The sequence below is a fragment of the Mobula hypostoma genome, chromosome 11 (assembly GCF_963921235.1).
Source record: "Mobula hypostoma chromosome 11, sMobHyp1.1, whole genome shotgun sequence".
NCBI lineage: Eukaryota > Metazoa > Chordata > Chondrichthyes > Myliobatiformes > Myliobatidae > Mobula > Mobula hypostoma.
The window spans coordinates 4295488-4314354 of record NC_086107.1 but is presented as its reverse complement, the minus strand read 5'-3'; the positions used below and the strand labels follow the sequence as shown (position 1 = coordinate 4314354).

Below are 18867 nucleotides of genomic sequence, written 5' to 3'. Positions count from 1 at the left end.
GGGCGGTCTCCAAATAGAGTGGCATCCATTTAGAACAGAGATGAGGATGGATTTCTTTAGCCAGAGGGTGGCAAATCTGGAATTTGTTTCCAAGGGCACCCAGGTCACGGGGTACTTTAAGATGGAGGTTGATGGATTCCTAATTATTTAGGGCATGAAAGGTTATGGGGAGAAGGCTGGAGAGTGGGGTTGAGAGAGAAATGGATCAGCCATGATAAAATGGCCCGATTCTACTCCAATGTCTTATGGACATCCTTCCTGTAGCTGGGTGACCAAGTGCACACAACATTCATGTACTTTGGTCATAAGACATCCCAGCACCAGTACTCACAGTTCCTTCCGATAAAGGCAAGTATGTCAAACCATTCTTGAAATTTGGTTTAATTATATCTAGTTTGTGCCACAATTTCTAAGCATGCAGCTCCCCAGGTCTTGCAATCACCAGTGTTTTAGGAAGGAAAGTAGCAGCTGCAGTGTTACTGCGGTTGGAGGAGGCAGGGTAGAGGTTGGGCCAGGACTGGGGTGTGGAACATAGAATGGTGCAGGTCCTTTGGAGTTTCGGTTTGAGACCTTCTATCAGGACTGGAAAGGGAAGGGAGAGAATGCAGAATAAGAAGGGTGTGGGGCAGGAGCACAAGCTGACAGGTGAAAGGTTAGGTACGTGGGTGGGGGAGGTGGGATGAAGTGAGAAGCTGGGAGGTGGTAGATGGAAAAGGCAAAGGGCTGGGGAAGGAGGAATCTGATAGGATAGAGGACCATGGGAGAGGGGGAAAACAAAGGGAGGTGTTGGGACGCAAGAAGGCGTGAGAGGGCAACTAGAATGGGGAGTGTTTGCTCAGTGGAAGAACAAGCTGTATGAGGACATGTCCTCAAGGACTGCATGTATTCTGCTATCATAACCATGTGTTATGTGCCGTGTGTTTTTCACCTTGGCCCTGGTGGAATGTTGCTGCTTTTGGCTATATTCATGTATTAAACTTGAACTTGAAATAAAGAAGAGGAGGGAGGAGTAATTATCAGAAGTTGGAGAAATCAATGTTCATGCCATCAGGTTGGAGGCTAGCCTAACAGAATGAGATGTTCTCTAACTCGAGGTTGATATCATCATTGCATCATAATTTTGATTGGCTCCTAAAAACTTTCACATTTGTCCCTCTAGGGCTTCTACACAGAATCTGTGCATTTATTATTAAGCTTCTTTGCTGCCAGTGTAAATCCAGACAACAGTCACAAAGGTAAGTAAGAGATAACTTCCAATTTCTGCTACCATTCCTGGCAGCACGTTCCACAAACCCACCATTCTCTGGGAAAAAAAAACTTACCTCTGACAGCCCCATAAGCTTTCCTCCAATCACCTTAAAATTATGCCCTTGTGTATTAGCCATTTCCGTCCTGGAAATAAGTCTCCGGCTGTCCTTTCGAACTATACCTCTAATCATCTTGCACACCTCTCTCAAGTTACTCCTCATATGGGTTTGAGTTAGGTTAGCAAGTTGTGGTTCCTTAAGGATGTCATAGCCAAGGGAAAGAGTAGGGATAAGCTCCCACAATCTATTAAATGCTCCCAATGGCATATGTCTCAAATAGCCTCTGACAACCAAGTCCAGCTCCTGGCCTTCATGTGTGACTTAGCTAAGTCTGGTGGAACCATTTCTACTGATAGGAGAAAGGGCCAAGGCAGGTTAGTGGCACCTTAAAATAAGTCACTTTGGGCAGATAGGTCTCGTCAACTTTGGTTAGCAGCTTTACTGGAAGGAAAACTCTGATCTCAAACCTCCACTGCCCCGTGGCTACACCCACTCATGGGGAAGGTTTTGGGAGTACACCCCGAGGAAAAGTACAGAGATGGAGTCCTTAAAGCAGCCTCATGTTGAGTTCAATACTAAGTGGCAACTCCTATGACACCACTGGTGCCAAATTGTATTGTCCTCTGTCATTTCTTTAGATTCATGAGCTGCGTAGACAGAGGAAGCCTGCTACATGAGCAACAGCTTGGACTTCATATCATACTGCCCTAGCTTGCTAATCACATAGACAGCTAGGACACATCCATGGTCAACCCCGAGAAATGGACGTGACATTAGTAAGTTGTAGGCATGCTACAGTATGTTGGCACCAGAAGCATAATGACACTTGCGTGCTGCCCCCAGCATAACCTCGGACCGTGTTGGTCATTGACAAAATGACGCATTTCACTGCATGTTAACACTCATTTCTTTTCTCCATAGACACGAATGAAATTACTTCAGTCAAAGAACACCGACACTATAACCATGATCTTTCAGTTATTGTATTTGAAAATACAAATTGGGGAAATAATTTTGAATGGTCTGCAAGAGGAGCAGGTTAAATGAACAGGCTATTGTGTTATTGATTCTCAAAGGCACCCGTTTAATATTTCATTCACAAATTACTGTTGTACTGCTAACTGTGACATTGATGCTTGTCCATTTCTCATACAAACAGTGTAAAACTATGACTGCTGCCATTGCAGTGTAGCGCTTAACATTGCTTTCAGGATGAAAAAAAGTTTTGCTATAAGTGTACAGAAAATTTTCTTAAATTAATTTCCTACACAGAGAACCCTAATTTAACCTCAGCTGATAGCAATAAATATATACCTTTCAATTACAAACATCATCTGTTGTCTTTCGTAGAAACGTTAACTAAAAACCATCATTGCTTAAGGCAGCCAGCCGCACCATGCACACTAATAAACCATTTCTACAACAGATTTTTAAGTGCATGCCAAAACCCAGTGCCATTTACAGCCTGGTTCCCTTCAACCACCACCCATACCTGTCAAAGGCGGCACAAAGACAGGGCCAGGCAAAGCAGATGTCTGGAAATTTTATCTGCTATTTACAAAAAGGCCAAAGTCAGTAACTACAAGTAAACATTTGGAAAGGGCTCTCACCAACTACAAATGCCCTCAGTTTGACTGTATAAAGCAAGGCTTGAATTACAGTTGTCAACACAATTCCCTACACCATAAGAGATAGGGGTTGTGGCCATCCAGTTTAGAGATATAGGCAGTGAAAGTGAAGGGGCAGGAAGAGGTGAGGAATGGAGAAACACGCCAGACCTTGTGCTGCAGAATGCAGAGTGTGCCAGGAAACTGAATGGTTTAAACCAAGGTATCAAGCAGAGTGTGGTCAACAATACTGACACTGACATGAACTCAGCTGTCAAACTTGTGACCACAGGTGGCTCATGTTTGATCAACAGTGGAGACATTTTGTGGGGGAGTGTGTGGGAGGAGTTTGCCGGGGAGGGGGGGGTAATAGGGGGGAGATCTTGTGGGGGTTGGATAATTCATGCCATGAAATGAAAGGTGTCCCAAGTAATGAGAAAGAACACAATCTGGTGAACTAAAGGCAGGTGACGTTGGATATTCAGCTTAATTTAACTTCTTGGTTTCACCTCAACTTTCCTGAATTGAAACAATTAATCATTTATACAAAGATTAATGCTTCACTCTGGCATCACAGCCAACTATTAGTAACTCAAATAGTTAGTATATAGTTTTTCATACCATCATTTTTTCATCCATATACAGAATGGTTTGACATTAACAATTTAGTCCAGTCAGTTAAAATACTGACTAGAACGCATCACTAACATCCGCAAACTCACCATTGATGGAAACGTGAGATTATATTGGTTATCAGGCCAGAAAAACTCCACTATGGACGGTCCCTAACCCGACTGTGAAAGAGGAGGGTTGGGCATGGGCTAGATAGGATCCCGTAAAAACACAGCACTACAGAAATGCCAACAGAAGCTCCAAAGACCTCATCTGTGGGAGAGGAAGGATCCTTGCCTAGAAGACATATGAAGTCATGTGGTGAAAGCCGAAGCCACAGGGCAGATCAACCTTCTATCAGCCCAGGACAGAGGACTCTGGCGAGCTGCTCTCGGCAGCCTATGTCTCTGTTGGGTGATGGGTGTAAGAAGAACAGGAGGCCACAAAAGAATGCGGGATATTCACAGCTCAGGTTCTAGGGGAACTCTGCTTGTAACAACATAACTTATGCATTTCAACCTTACAATAAAGAAACTGGCTATCTCAGCTACAAATGGAAGAGCTCAGCTGACATTCTGGAATTAGTTAAAACTCTTCGGCATAACTTTATAATAAAATCAGGCACATTCTCTCATTAGAAGCATCTTTCCCCTACCCATATCAAGGTCAAATACAACTATTTTCCTTTTTGCGAAATCCAACCATTTCTGCGGAGAGCATAGTGCATTAATTCCCCGATACTGCTTAACCTTTCAGGCACAATAGATAACTTGCATCTTTTGTACAAAACCCACACCTTAATTTAGGAGATATCTGGCTGAGAGGAGGGAGTGAAATTGCTCTGAAAAATGCACAAAGCATATTGCCAAACAGCTTCATCACATTTTACTTTTAACCTCCTTCCTGCTCTCTCAGCCAGATTATCTTTTTCTTTGCAGGCAGACATTCAGTTAAAGCTCCGTTATTTTTTTTTTTACTTAGCACAGAACAGGTCCTTCTGGCCCAACAAGCCACAGCACCCAGCAAACCACCTAGTCCTGGCCTAATCGCAGGACAATTTACAATGACCAATTAACCTACTACTTTGGAGGAAACTCACATGGCCATAGTACAGACTCCTTACAGATAGCGCTAGAACTGAACTCCAACAGTCTGATCGGTAACAGTGTCGCGCTAACCGTACTCTACCGTGGCACCCATTGAGCTTAGGTTTTACACTCCTGTACTGTCTTGTTTTAGTTAAGGATGGTATTAGAATATTCCGCAGTAGATATGAAAAGAAAAGCTTCCTCTAATACTTTTGGTCAAATGCATCCCAAGCTGACTGCAGTATCCAGCCAAGAACCAGCCCGCAATTAATATTCAGCGATTAACTACTGATTGCTGCTTTGTGCTTAGTTCAGTTAAAGCAGTTAGCACTGCTACTGCACCATTACCGACAGGGCAGTCAAGAAGCAGTTTAGGGGGATGCTCAGCTACACGGCCAATGCCGTGAGAAGACGCAGAAGGCAGCAAACTCCAGCTTCACTGTTGATAAGACCTGTTTCTGTTAAATTTTTTACACCACTGAAGTTCAAACTGAATGTCATATGCAGTGACCAGAAGATAAACCAATAAAAAGCATGCACTATGAGTAGATTAGTATTTATGGACAGACTGCACTTGCAACAGGACATGTTTCATGAACTCTGAAGTAGCAGACTTGACCTACAGAAATTTCAATACAATAATTCAATGGAAAAAATTAAACTTGTTTTCCCCATATCATTCTCCCTTCAGTGTTAAAGCTTATTTTAAACCCTGAAATAGTTTTTCCATTGTATTTCAGTGCATTTCTGTACTTAGAATGATGCTAGATAGCCGTCCTAAATTATAATAAAGTAGCCTTAACAAATTACAGACATGACAAAATAGAACTGGGTACAGGTTTTTTTTAGTACAAACATTAACACAAGATTTTATCAATGTCCAGTACAGCTATCCATAAATGCATAGATGACTGAGTACTTGTGGGTTCTTCAGTATCGCATGGTACTTGACGCCCGGAAGTATGACAGGAACTTGTAGCATAGGCTGACCACAAAGTACCAGATATTCCGCGCCATCTGTGATCTTGCGATGAAGACCCTCCAGATCAGGACAACCAGGATTGTGTTGAATGCATAGCGAATATTTCTTAACCTACAATTCAAAGAAAACAGCCTCTCAACCTTCCAAATATTAATTTACAGAAAAACAGCAAAGAATCAAAGGTGTACTTGGTAAGTGGGAGGCCTTTAGAAGTGAAATTTTAAGAGTACAAAGCTTGTATGTGCCTGTCAGAATAAAAGGTAAATATAACAGGTTTAGGGAACCTTAGCTTTCAAGAGATATTGAGGCCCTGTCTAAGAAAAAAAAAGATCTGCATAACAAGTATAGGCAGGTTGGAACAGATGTGGTACTTAAGGAGTACAAGAAATGCAAGAGAACATTTAAGAAAGAAACTAGGAGGGCTAAAAGAAGGTATGTGGTTGCTCTATCAGGCAAGGTGAAGGAGAATCCTAAGAGATTCTACAGATATGTTAAGAGCAAAAGGGTTGCAAGGGACAACACTGGTCCTCTGGAAGATCAGAATGATAATCTATGCATTGAGCTAAAAGAGATGGGGGAGATTTTAAATGGACTTTCTGCATCTATATTTACTTGGGAGATGGACACAGAAGTGAGGCAAAGCAGCAGTGAGATCATGGAGCATACACAGATTACAGAGGAGATGATGTTTGCTGTCTTCAAGCAAATTAGGGTGGATGAATCTTCAGGGCCTGACAAGGTGTTCCCCTGGACCCTGTGGGAGGCAAATACAGAAATTGCAGGGGGCTGAGCAGAGATATTTATATCATCTTTAGCAAAAGGTGAAGTACCAGATGATAAGAGAATAGATAATATTTTTCCACTGTTTCAGAAAGGCTCCAAGAATAAACCAGGAAGTTATAGGCCAGTGAGCCTGACATCCATAGTGAGAAAGTTATTGGAAGGTATTCAAAGGGACCAGATACAAGTATTTTAATAGACAGTGGCTAATTACGGATAGTCAGCATGGCTTTGCATGTGGTAGGTCGTGTCTAACCAATTTTAATAGTTTTTCAAGGGAGTTACCAGGACAGTGGATGAGAACAAAGCAGTGAATGCTGTCCACATGAACTTCAGAAAGGCATTTAACAAGGTCCTGCATGGGAGGTTGGTCAGAAAGGGCCAGTCACTTGGCATTCAATACGAGGTAGTTAATTGGATTAGACATTGGCTTTGTGGGAGAAGCCAGAGAGTGGTAGTAGGGAGTTGCCTCTCTGACTGGAGGCCTGTGACTAGTGGTGTGCCAGAGGGATCAGTGCTGGGTCCTTTGTTGTTTGTCATCTATATCAATGATCTAGATGATAATGTGGTTAATTGGGTCAGCAAATTTGCAGATGACACCAAGATTGAGGGCGCCATGGACAATGGGGAAGACTTTCAAAGCTTGCAGTGGGATCTGGACCAGCTGGAAAAATGAGCTGAAGATTGACAGATGGAATTTAATACAGCAAGTGCGAGTTGTTGCACTTCAGTAGGACCAGCCAGGGTAGGTCTTACACAGTGAACAGTAGGGCAATGAGGGGTGTGGGAGTACAAAGGGATCTGGGAATACAAGTTCATAATTCATTAAACGTAGCAGTACAGGCAGATAGAGCTTTTGGCACGTCAGCCTTCAGAAATCAAAGTACTGAGCACAGGAGACGAGATGTTATGTCGAAGTTGTGCAAGACATTGGTGAGGCCTTATTTGGAGTATTGTGTGCAATTTTGGTCACCGACCTACAGGAAAGATGTCAATAAGGTTGAAAGAGTACAGAGAAAATTTACAGGGATCTTGCCAGGACTGGAGGACCTAAGTTATAAGGAAAGACAGAGTGTTAGGACCTTATTTCTTGGAAAGTAGAAGATTGAGAAGAGATTTAATAGAGGTATACAAAATTATGAGGGGTATAGATGGGGTAAATCCATACAAGCTTTTTCCACTGAGGTTGGGTGGGACTGCAACTAGAGGTCATGGGTTAATGGTGAAAGGTGAAATGCTTAAAGGGAACACAAGGAGAAACTTCTTCACTCAGAGGGTCGTGAGAGTGTGAAATGAGATACCGGTGAAAGTGGACCATCTAGTCGGTGACTAGTCCCATCGACCTGCACCCTCCAAACCCTTGTGATCCACATACCTATCCATATTTCTCTTAAATACTGAAATCAAACTTGCATCCAACACTTAGATACTGAGAAAGTGATAGAGTGGACATGCAGAGGATGTTTCCAATAGTGGGAAAGTCCAGGACCAGAAGGCACAGCCTTTGGACAGAAGGACATCCCTTTAGAACAGAGATGAGAAGGAATTTCCTTAGCCAGAGGCTGTTGAATCTGTGGAATTCACTGACATAGAAGCGGAGATTGAAAGGTTCTTGATCAGTAACAGTGTCAAAGAATAAAGGGAGAAGGCAGGAGAATGGGGTTGAGAGGGGAAATAAAACAGTTATGATGGAATGGTGGAGCAAACTCAATGGGCCAAATGGTCTAATTCTGTTCCCATCTCTTATCATTTTTAACACTGTCTGTTTATCATGTACATGCCTTGGATAAGCTACAATAACAATGGAGTATATTAAGGCTGTGGAGTACAGGACCATTTCAAACATTCACTGATCATTGTAAATGAGAAAACATGCACCCTTCCAACCAATCTGCCAACGAGGTGACAACCGCAAATATCTGATTGTTCAGTGGAATATCTCACTTTACACTGTAACCTGGATTTGATCCTAATGTTGCCCATTGCGCTTCTGTTGCAATTTCAACTTTGACATGACACAGCACATCACAAACTAACTTATGCCAACATACTTGATCAGATGTTTCCTGGCTGCAGGTAACCCGGAGAGCTCCTCGTTGAGTACGTACTTCTTTGTTCCCATGCAATAGTTTTCCATGTACTCAGCCCAGTGCAGCTGCCTCACATCACAGTTAAACACCTGGCGGGTAAGAAAAATAAAGTTGAATGTAAACATTGCTCAAATAGGAGAATTCATTTGAACAGTTTGACCATTCATGGGCAGATAGACAGTTTTGGCCAAATATTTTCATGAAGTATGCATAAGAAATTCCAAACACTGCAGATGAAAATAAACCTTCCCACAGCACATCAGGGCTTCCATAAGAACACAAATTCTGTTCAGGTCACATCTCACAGAAAACATCTCCTGGGTTTTTCCCCACCAGACAGGTTTAGTAACCAGACAATAGTTTTAAGTAATGAACACAGAAACTGCTGGAAACAGATCAGGAGCTTCTGTGGAGAGAGAAGCAACTGATGCTTCGGGTCTGAGACCCTTCTTCAGAATTTGTACGCCCCCACTGGATACACAGATTAATAGGGTGGTTAAGAGTTGAGACAGTGAGCTCAAAAGTTAATTAATGTTGCAGCTTTATAAAACTCTAGTTAGGCCACATTGGACAGTTCTGGTCGCCCCCATCACAGGGAGGAAATCGAAGTTTTGGAGAGTGCAGAGGATTAGAGGGCTTGTGCTATAACGAAAGGTTGGACAAACTTGGGTTGTTTACTCTGGCGTGGCAGAGGCTGAGGGATGATCCGACAGAGGTTTCTAAGATTACGAGAGGCGTAGATAGAGTAGACAGTGTCAAAATGCCTACTACCAGAGGGCATAATTTTAAGGTGATTGCAGGAAAGTACAGGGATGTCGGAGTTAAGCTGTTTTTTTTTTTAAATACAGGTTGACGGGTGCCTGGAATTCGTAGTAGAGGCAGATACATTAGGGACTTAAGAGATGTTTAGATAGGCACATGAATGTGAGGAAAATGGAGGGATATGGACAATGTGTAGGCAGAAAGTATTAGATTAGTTTGCCATTCGTTACTAATTTATTCGGCTCAGAACAAGAAAGTTAACTGAAGGGCCTGTTCTTCTGCTGTACTGTTTTACGTTCGATGTTCTATAAAGATAATTGGGAAATAAACTAGAAATCTGTTGAGAAAGATTTTAAAAAATAATGCCAACAAAATAGAAAGCTTACAAAATTGATGGAAACAGATTTAAAATTAAGTACAAAAAGAGAGCTGAACAAATCCTTCCGGAGAGAAACATAATGGCCCTGCAGGAAGAGCAAGAACAAAGTGGCTACGAGGAGAGACCACTTAAGCAAGAGGTCTACAGTAATACAGCACTACTAGTTCTGTTAGTGTTGCTCCAGACTGGGGCTTGCTAGCCTACGGCCCATAGAACCCACGGTTAATGGCATAAAAAAGACAGTGTGTTGACATTCCTTAAGGGCAAGCTGTGGATGAACCAGGAGGTACATCATCTGCTGAAGGCTAGATCTGTGGCATTCAAGGCTGGCGACCCAGGTCTGTACCAGAAAACCAAGTATGACTTGCAGAGGGCTATTTCAAGGGCAGAGAGACAATTTCGAATGAGCTTGGAGGTGACATCGGATGTACGACAATTCTGGCAGGGTTTGCAAGACATTACTTCCTACAGAGTGAAACCCAATGGCATGAATGGCAGCGATGCTTCACTACCAGATGAACTCAACACCTTCTATGCCCACTTTGAAAGGGAGAATATAACTACAGCTGTGGAGATCCCTGCTGCACTTGGTGACCCTGTGATCTTTGTCTTGGAGGCTGATGATAGGTTGTCTTTAAAGAGGGTGAACCCTCACAAGGCGGAAGGTCCTGATGGAGTAGCTGGTAAGGCTCTGAAAACTTGTGCCAACCAACTGGTGGGAGTATTCAAGGACATTTTCAACCTCTCACTGCAACGGGCAGAAGATCCCACTTGTTTTAAAAAGGCAACAATTATACCAGTGCCTAAGAAGAATAGTCAGCTGCGTTGATGACCATCACCCGGTAGCACTCACATCTACAGTGATGAAATGCTTTGAGAGGTTGGTCATGACTAGACTGAACTCCTACCTCAGCAAAGACCTGGACCCATTGCAATTTGCCTATTGCCACAATAGGTCAATGGCAGGTGCAATCTCAATGGCTCTTCACACGGCCTTAGGCCATCTGGACAATACAAACACCTATGTCAGGATGCTGTTCATCGACTATAGCTCAGCGTTTAACACCATCATTCCCACAATCCTGATTGAGAAGATACAGAACCTGGGCCTCAGTACCTTCCTCTGCAATTGGATCCTTGGCTTCCTCACCGGAAGACCACAATCTGTACAGATTGGAGATAAAATCTCCTCCTCGCTGATGATCAACAGCCCACTGCGTCTACTCTCTGTATACTCATGATTGTGTGGCTAAGCATAACTCAAATATCATCTATAAATTTGCCGATGATACAATCAATGCTGGTAGAATCTCAGATGGAGACGAGAGGGCATACAGGAGTGAGATATTCCTGACTCCTGGAAGAACTCCAAGGATCAGAAATTGAAGTGTCCAAACAGATTGTAATTAATTCATACAGCAAAGGTTCAATCATTTACGTAGACATAAACACCTACCTTCTTGTCATCCAGACTCATTTGACTCATGAGCATATTTATATTATCTGTGTTCCACACCCATGAATGGCTTGTGAAGTATTCAACCAGCATCATTGATCTGTGAAGCCGATTAATGACTTTCATCATCCTGAAAACAATTTATCAGTACAATTAATGACCAAATTTAGATATACCAAAAAAGAAAAACGACAGGTATAACAAAAGAACATGACCAAAAATCAAATTTTAAATCAGATTCAAGTCAGCAAACAGTTAAGTTAAATTAAATTTCTGCAAATTTAAAAAAAACAGAATCTAGTAACATCTGCAGCAGATCACAGGGAAAAAAAGACTTTTTGGTAGCTCAATTTCCAAAATACTAGTAAAAATAATTTCACATATCAATGTCAGATTAATAGACTGTCGATATCCAGACAGTGTTATTAAAGTTTTCAGTAGCCATTCCCAATTCAAACACAGCAAATTATATACAAAGATCAAATGGCTGTTTCTGTTAATTTGCAGTAAACAAGGGTAAATATCAGAGCAGGCAAAATCGTAAATGATGAAAATGACAGGAGAAACCATGGTCACGCACAACATGCTGTATAAATTAAGAGTGAAGTTCAGAGTTCAAAGTAAATTTATTATCAAAATACATACAGCACTGTGCAAAAGTTAGGCACATTTAAAAAATCTGTACAGCAGATGCTTTCAAAAATAATGAAATGAAAAGTTTCTAAATATCAAAAACTAAAAAACTAAATCACATCAATATTTGGTACAACCACCCTTCCTTTGCCTTTAAAACTGCATCAATTCTCTTAGGTAGAGTGCCGTGCAGTTTGATAAGAAAATCGACTGGTAGGTTGTCCCAAGCATCTTTCAGAACTTGTCACAGTTCTGCAGACTTTGGCTGTCTCGCTTGCTTCTGTCTCTCCAGGTAATCCCAGACAGCTTCGATGATGTTAAGATCAGGGCTCTGTGGAGGCCATTAACATCTGAAACCATATAAAAGAACCTGTGGTGCCCAAGACACTTACACAGTACTGTATATACAACCCTGAGATTCATTTTCTTGCGGGTATACACTTAGATTCCCAGAAACATAATAGAATCAATGAAAGACCGCATCCAACAGGACGGACAAACAACCAATGTGAAACGCTCCTGTCAGAGATTGTATGACTAGCATAGAGAAGTCAATAGTACATCCCTTTTCACTTTGCAAGTTCAGGTGGGCTAGTGCAGATTGAGCACCCCTTATCTGAAAACCTCCGAAATTATTTCAAGTGCTGACATGACTCCACAATTGGAAAATTCCACTAGATGATGGGAGGGTTCCCAGGTGACATGCAGGTCTCTGCACACCAAGAAGTGTCTCAGAAGGGCAATGGAGGGCTATGGTCTGGGTGCAGGTCGATGGGACTAGGGAGGTTAGTGGTTCAGCAAGGACTAGATGGGCAGAAGGACCTGTATCTGTGCTGTAGTGTTCTATGACTCATATACCTCACATACCTTGAATGGGCCCTGTAGGCACCAGTTTTGTTTTTCAGCAGTCCCACAAAAAGTAGTGGCTACTGCCCAGCCCATCACAGGTAAAGCCCTCCCCACCACTGAGCACATCTGCATCAGGAGTTGTCACAGGAAAGCAGCATCCATCATCAGGAACCCCCACCAACCAGGTCAAGCTCTTTTCTCTCTGCTGCCATGAGGAAGGTGGTACAGGAGCCTCAGGACTCACACCATCAGGTTCAGGAACAGTTATTATTACCCCTCAACCATCAGGACTCTTTGAACCAGTACAGATAATTTACACTGACCCTAACACTGAACTGTTCCCACAACCAATGGAATCACTTTCAAGGACTCTCTCTCATGTTCTCCAAATTTACTGCTTTTTATTCATTATTATTTCCTTTTCTGATTTGTATGTGCACAGTTTGTTGTGCTTTGCACACTGCTGGTTTGTCTGTCCTCTTGGTCTTTCATTGATTCTACTGTGGTTCTTGAATTTACTGAGAATGCCCACACAATGAATCTCAGGGATGTATATGGTGACATACAAGTATTTTGATAATGAATTTACTTTGAAATTTGACTCATTACGCACAGTGATCACCACTGTTTTGCACTTATTATCCACTCTGTTCTGTACAATAAACACATTATTGTTTCATGCACAAAATGATTAAACATTACCATAAAACTACCTGCAGGGTATACAGTATGAACAAATGGATTTATGTTGGCCAGAAAGAAAGACAGTCTACAAATTAGTGGATTCAGGTGAATCAAGGACAGAGGAAGCAGACACACCAATTGTTTTGTTTCCCCCACCCCCTTATGAACGCTGAATGGATTCTTGCTCTGGGATAGACTTAGCAGGTCATAACCCAAAGCTCTTAGTGTCCACATTCAATTGCTCTGATAAGACTGAGACCATTCTCGGATGAGTCACTTCTTACTATGTAAAGTGCCAGTCCCACTAAAGAAGCAACCGGTAATCTCATTAGACTCGGTGTCTGGCTCACCTAGTTTGACTGATCTGGACCAGTCGGAGTTAAAAGCAACAAACACTCAAGGCTGGGAGTCAGAAATATAGAACAATGTTGGTTGTAGCCTGGACCAGAACCAGTAAGAAGGTGACACAGGTAGGTCAGGTGACCTTGAGCCAATGGGATGGACATCCATCAGTTCAACGGATGAGGAACACTATAAGAGTCAGGAGCTCCAAATACGTAGGAATGGTAACTCTGCAGAACCACCATCCCGGATGAGGAGGACCCTACAGACACATGGAGATCTGAAACAGGAGTACAAGGAATGTGTGGCCAGCAGCAGAAACTCCTTTTTAACTGGTAATATATTTTCTATTCTTTGACTGTTTATGGAAGGTCAGTAAAACCTAGGTGTATATACAGGTATTCAGTTGTGTAAGTTCACCTGCTCTTCCGTTTGGACAATAAAGGTACTTGTAGGAAATTGCAGATTCTCCTTACACCTCCCTGATTATGATTACAAGCGGTGATTCTTGTAACACTTGGGCCCATCCCCAAGCTATCTCGCTATATCGATGTAAATATTCCAAAATCCGAAAACCTAAATACTTCCAGCACTAAGCATTTCAGATAAGGGGTGCTCAATCTCTATTTCAATTCGCAAGAATCACAAATTTTCATCTTAAGTGAATACTTCATCCTTAGTTTAGAGGCAACACCAGATTCAGAGTGTCTGGGAACCCAGCCAGAAAAGATGAAGTTCCCAAACTTTGTTCCAGTTTTGTACTGATAACTGTAACCAAGTAGAACTGCATATACGGAGATCCAGAGTTAATGAATAGTATTCAGAATTATTTACACCCATTGGCTTGTGATGACAAATACAGCTGCTTCTTTAGATAAGGATTCTGGTGTTTTTGCAGAGATGGAACTGGACAATTTAGCAGACATATCCTGTAAAATTCACAAGAAAGTAATACTTTTCCAACAGTGGAACCCATTTCACAACACAGTGACCATTAATGCAGGTCAGGCAGCATCTGTGAAGAGGAATGAACAGTCCACCATCACCATCAGCAATCACTCATAGTTGGGTATGATTCTTCTCCTGGTGGTTGATCTGGTCACTTGTGGGTCTTGAGATGACTGAAGAGGCCGATCCGTGATCCATAAGTCCCACTGCAGTGCTGGCAGAAGTAGGTCATTGAGGTGGTGGTGGATGTAGCTGGTTGGGCCTTTCCCAGTCTCTCCTTGCGTTGAAGCCCACTTAGTCTCAGTGGCACTGTGGAGGTATTCTTCAATCTGTGCAGTCCCCTCCAGCTTTTCCTATCTGTGCTAATTTTTCCCATCCATTCAGGTTGTTGTGGCACTTCCTCAGGCAAGTCCTGATATTGTCCTTGAACTGCTTTTTCTGCCCTCCAGGAGTGCGCTTTGTATCCTTGAGTTGGCCGAACAGGAACTGTATGGAAAGGCGAGCCTCAGGCATATGGATGATGTGGCCGACCCATCGGAATTGGTATTGAGTCACAATTGTGGTTATGGAGTTAATTTTAACTTCTTCCAGGATGCTGGAGTTAGTACACCTGTTCTTCCAACTAAATCTCAGAATCTTTCAGAGGCATCTTTGATGTTAAGTTTCCAGGGATTTTATGTGCCCTCTGTACATTGTCCATGACTCTGCTCCCTAAAGCAAGGAGAGGAGGACTATAGCTTTATAGACTAGAAGCTTAGTGTTGGTCATGATATCCTGATCTTCGGAGCCTGGCGGAAGTTCCACTTGCACAGCCTATTCTGCGATTTATTTCAAGGTCAATGTTGGTTCATGAAGAAAGAAGCTGTAGCCATTTAGTTGTTAGTTAGCTTAAGGTAAGGAGCATGGTCATGAGGTGTTCATGGATGCCAGTTGACAATTGTTCTTTATGGCGAATCCAACTCCGTGGATTCTGGATTCATCTGCTGATTTCCCCTTCCAGAAAAAAAGGTGTATCCACCCTTCTCCTCATTCAATTGTCCTTCCTCACCCAATCGTGTTTCAGAAGGCAGCAAGGTCCATTTGGAATCTTCTCAGCTCTCTTGAGATGACAGCAGTACATCTTTTAGGACCACTGCTGGTTTTGCTGTCCATAAGTTTCCACACACTCCAGGCTCCAATTTTCATGTGCTTTTGTGCAGTTTGGTGATCCCTCTGGACGTGGCAGCCCAGCCAGGAGTGAGGAGGCTGGCTACTTTTAGGACACCTTTCTAGCCCCTTCCCCAAGTGGGCTGAGCAGAGTGGGTCCTGAATGGGGCTGCTCAGTCATGGGTGCAGCTGCTGAAAAGTTCCATCTGTCTCTGTTCAAGAGCTAGATGACTGTATCCAACACCCACTTCCTGTGTGCCAGGTAATGGCTGTGAGCTCCCAGCCACTGTCCTGCTCCTGTCACCTCCTCCTGATCACCACAGGGTTTTATTCAAGTGGGTCTATCGGATTATCAAACCAAGAGAAATGCCTATGTGTGAGTTCTTTTAACATGGGGAGACTGATGCAAATGGTCCTTCACAAAGAAAGGGCTAGAATCCAATGGTATGGAGACCAAGACATTTGGGGGGGCCCTCTTCTGCTGCAGCCGTCCTCTGCCTTCATAGCCATTGTGGTGGTCCTCATAGTTCCAAGATTCGGAACTTTAATTTACCACTGTCTTCTACCCGCTCTGCCGTTGAGGTCTTGGTTGAACAGTCCACAGCCACAAAGCTAGTTCAACACTGGGGCTGAATATCAACGCAAAATAAATTGTAAATTGATAGCAGTATCCAAGAAGATGAGAGGCATAGATAGAGTGGCCAGCCAGAAACTATTTCCCATGGTGGAAATGGCTAATACAAGGAGGCATAATTTTAAGGTGATTGGAGGAAAGTATAGGGTATGTTGGAGTAAGTGGTTTGTTCGTTTTTTTTTACACAGAGACTAGTTAAGGGAGGTGGTGGAGGCACAAATATATTAAGGACATTTAAGAGATTCTTAGATAGGAGCATGGATGATAGAAAAATGAAGGAACATGTTAGATTGATCTTCGAGTAGGATAAAAGGTCATTGTGGGCTGAAAGGCCTGTAGTGTTCTATGTAATGATCAGAGATGGGCATTATCTTAAGGTGATTGGAGAAATTGAGAATTCTACTCAGCAAGCTATTAAAAAAGTTGGCCAACACTCCTTCATTTGCAGCAGCAGGATCTTTTGGAGTTCCCGACGTGATCGGTGGCACTGCAGTACCAACGTTTGTTCCACCTGGTTGCTGGAGGCAAGTTAGTTAGTAGTAGTTGTGGTTTTTTTTAAAAAGCACAGAGAGATTGAGTGTGTGGAACACCTGAAACGGGTGACAGTTGAGACAGATACGCTAGGGAGATTTGAGAGATTCTTAGGTAGGCACATGGATGATAGAAAAAAAATGAAGGGCTATGTTACAGTGAAAGGCCAACTGGTGGTACAGTGGAGTCAGCACTAGACTTCAAGGTGAATGGTCCCGAGTTCGAACATGGCCGGTTCTTTGCACGCTTTCCATCTGTGCTGGGGGTTGAGCATCGAGCTAGCAACTTGGCCACATAGTCAAATGCTACAGAAACAGCAAAAATGCGCTCAATGCCCCACAAGGGGTAAAAAGGAACAACAATGTGAGAGTGAAGGCTTAGATTGATCTTAGTAGGTTAAGAAGTCAGCACTACATTGTGGGCTGAGGGACTTGTACTGTGCTATAATGTTCTAGGTACCAATTGCTTGACAAATTATTATTAACAGTTGAAGGCCACTGGAATTAGGGGTCCTACTTAGAGGAAGGAAAATTAAACAAAAGCAGGAGAAAAGAGGAACTCTAACTCTTAGTCTGAACAGGATGCCATTTTTCTTACTGACCTGAAATGTTGGTTTTGTTCCTTTTTTCGCAGATGCTGCCTGACTTACCAAGTGGTGACAATTGTTGTGTTTATTACAGTATTCCTGTGAGATCCTTTATGAAATTAATCAAGGATCAGTGGTGTAGTTAGTACAGATGTTACAGCAACCCAGGTTTAAATCTGATCTCGGGTGTTGGGTAGAGTTTGCACATTCTCCATGGCTGAATGGGTTTCCACTCACATCCCAAAGACACACAGCACACACAAAATGCTAAGGGACCTTAGCAAGTCAGGCAGAGGGAAATATGCAGTTTTGGGCCAAGACCCTTCATCAGGACTCTAAGCTGAATGTTCATACCCCTCACCTACTGAGTTCCTCCGGCATTTAATGTGCATTGCTGGAGATTTCCAGTACCTGCAGAATCTTTTGTGCCAAAGATGTGCAGATTGGCTGGTTACTTGCCACTATAACTTGCCCAAAATGTGTAGGTACAGCTACATCCCTTTAAGCATTCAGTTCTTGAACCCAGCAAAAAGCTAATCGTAAACTCAAGAGATTCTGCACAAGCTGGAATCCAGAGCAACACACACAAGATGCTGGAGGAACTCAGCAGGTCAGGCAACATCTATGCGAATGAATAAACGGACAGCATTTCAGGACGTCTAATCACTAAAGTTAAACAACACTATGACCACTTTGCATTAAAATGGATCTTTTTGTTCTAATTATGTTCTTGCTTGTAAACTTTGTATAATCTGTGCAATGGGAATGCAGTTTATCTGATGCTACTGCATGCAAGTTTTTCATTGCACCTGTGACCACATGGACTTTTGCAGATGAAGTAAAGCTGCCTTAGAAACTTTGAATGACAGACGGATGGGAATGGGAGGGAAAATGAGTTACAAAGGAAATTAGTGGGGGAATGGGGAGGGGTTCGTGAACCACCATAGACTTCAATAGCCTCCTATATAATTTGCAAATATGAAATTAACATAGAAATTAAAGCAGATTAAGACCAAAAAACACGGGAGCAGAATTAGGCTAGTTGGCCCATTAAGTCTGCTCCACCATTCGATCTTGGCAGATTTACTATCCCTCTCAACCCCATTCTCCTGCCTTCTTCCTGTAACCTTTGACAACTTAACTAATAAAGAATCTATCAACCTCTGCTTTAAATATACTCAATGACCTGGCCTGTACAGCTGTCTGTGGCAATAAATTTTTTTAGATTCACCACTTTCTGGCTAAAGAATTCCTCCTTAGCTCTGTTCTAAAGGGACATCCTTCTATTCTTAGGCTGTGCCCTCTGGACCTAGACTCCCCAGTATAGGACACATCCTCTCCACATCCTCTCTATGTAGGTCTTTCAATATTCAATAGGTTTCAATGAGACGCCCCCTCATTCTCCTAAACTTTAAAGTAATCAAATGCTCCCCGCACATTAATTGTTTAAT

At 42.6% G+C, this 18867-nt stretch overlaps 2 protein-coding genes across 7 annotated transcripts in view; one reads left to right on the top strand and one right to left on the bottom strand.

Annotated features, from left to right (window-relative positions):
- The window catches only part of LOC134353562 (endoplasmic reticulum-Golgi intermediate compartment protein 2-like), a 54058-nt gene extending 51695 nt beyond the window's left edge, over positions 1 to 2363 (top strand). The window contains exons 12-13 of one of the 2 annotated variants that reach the window (XM_063061601.1): positions 1160 to 1235; positions 2229 to 2363. In XM_063061601.1, the coding sequence (XP_062917671.1) occupies positions 1160 to 1235; positions 2229 to 2238 (86 nt within the window). In that variant the 3' untranslated portion in view covers positions 2239 to 2363. The remainder of the gene's footprint in view (positions 1 to 1159; positions 1236 to 2228) is intronic. The other variant, XM_063061602.1, reaches the window with a different exon arrangement.
- The window catches only part of far1 (fatty acyl CoA reductase 1), a 135814-nt gene continuing 119247 nt past the window's right edge, over positions 2301 to 18867 (bottom strand). For 2 of the 5 annotated variants that reach the window (XM_063061593.1, XM_063061595.1), the window contains 3 exons: positions 11064 to 11193; positions 8428 to 8555; positions 2304 to 5707 (listed from right to left, as the gene is read on the bottom strand). In XM_063061593.1, the coding sequence (XP_062917663.1) occupies positions 5545 to 5707; positions 8428 to 8555; positions 11064 to 11193 (421 nt within the window). In that variant the 3' untranslated portion in view covers positions 2304 to 5544. Of the gene's footprint in view, positions 5708 to 8427; positions 8556 to 11063; positions 11194 to 18867 lie in introns of all 5 variants that reach the window. The other 3 variants (XM_063061594.1, XM_063061597.1, XM_063061596.1) reach the window with 3 other exon arrangements.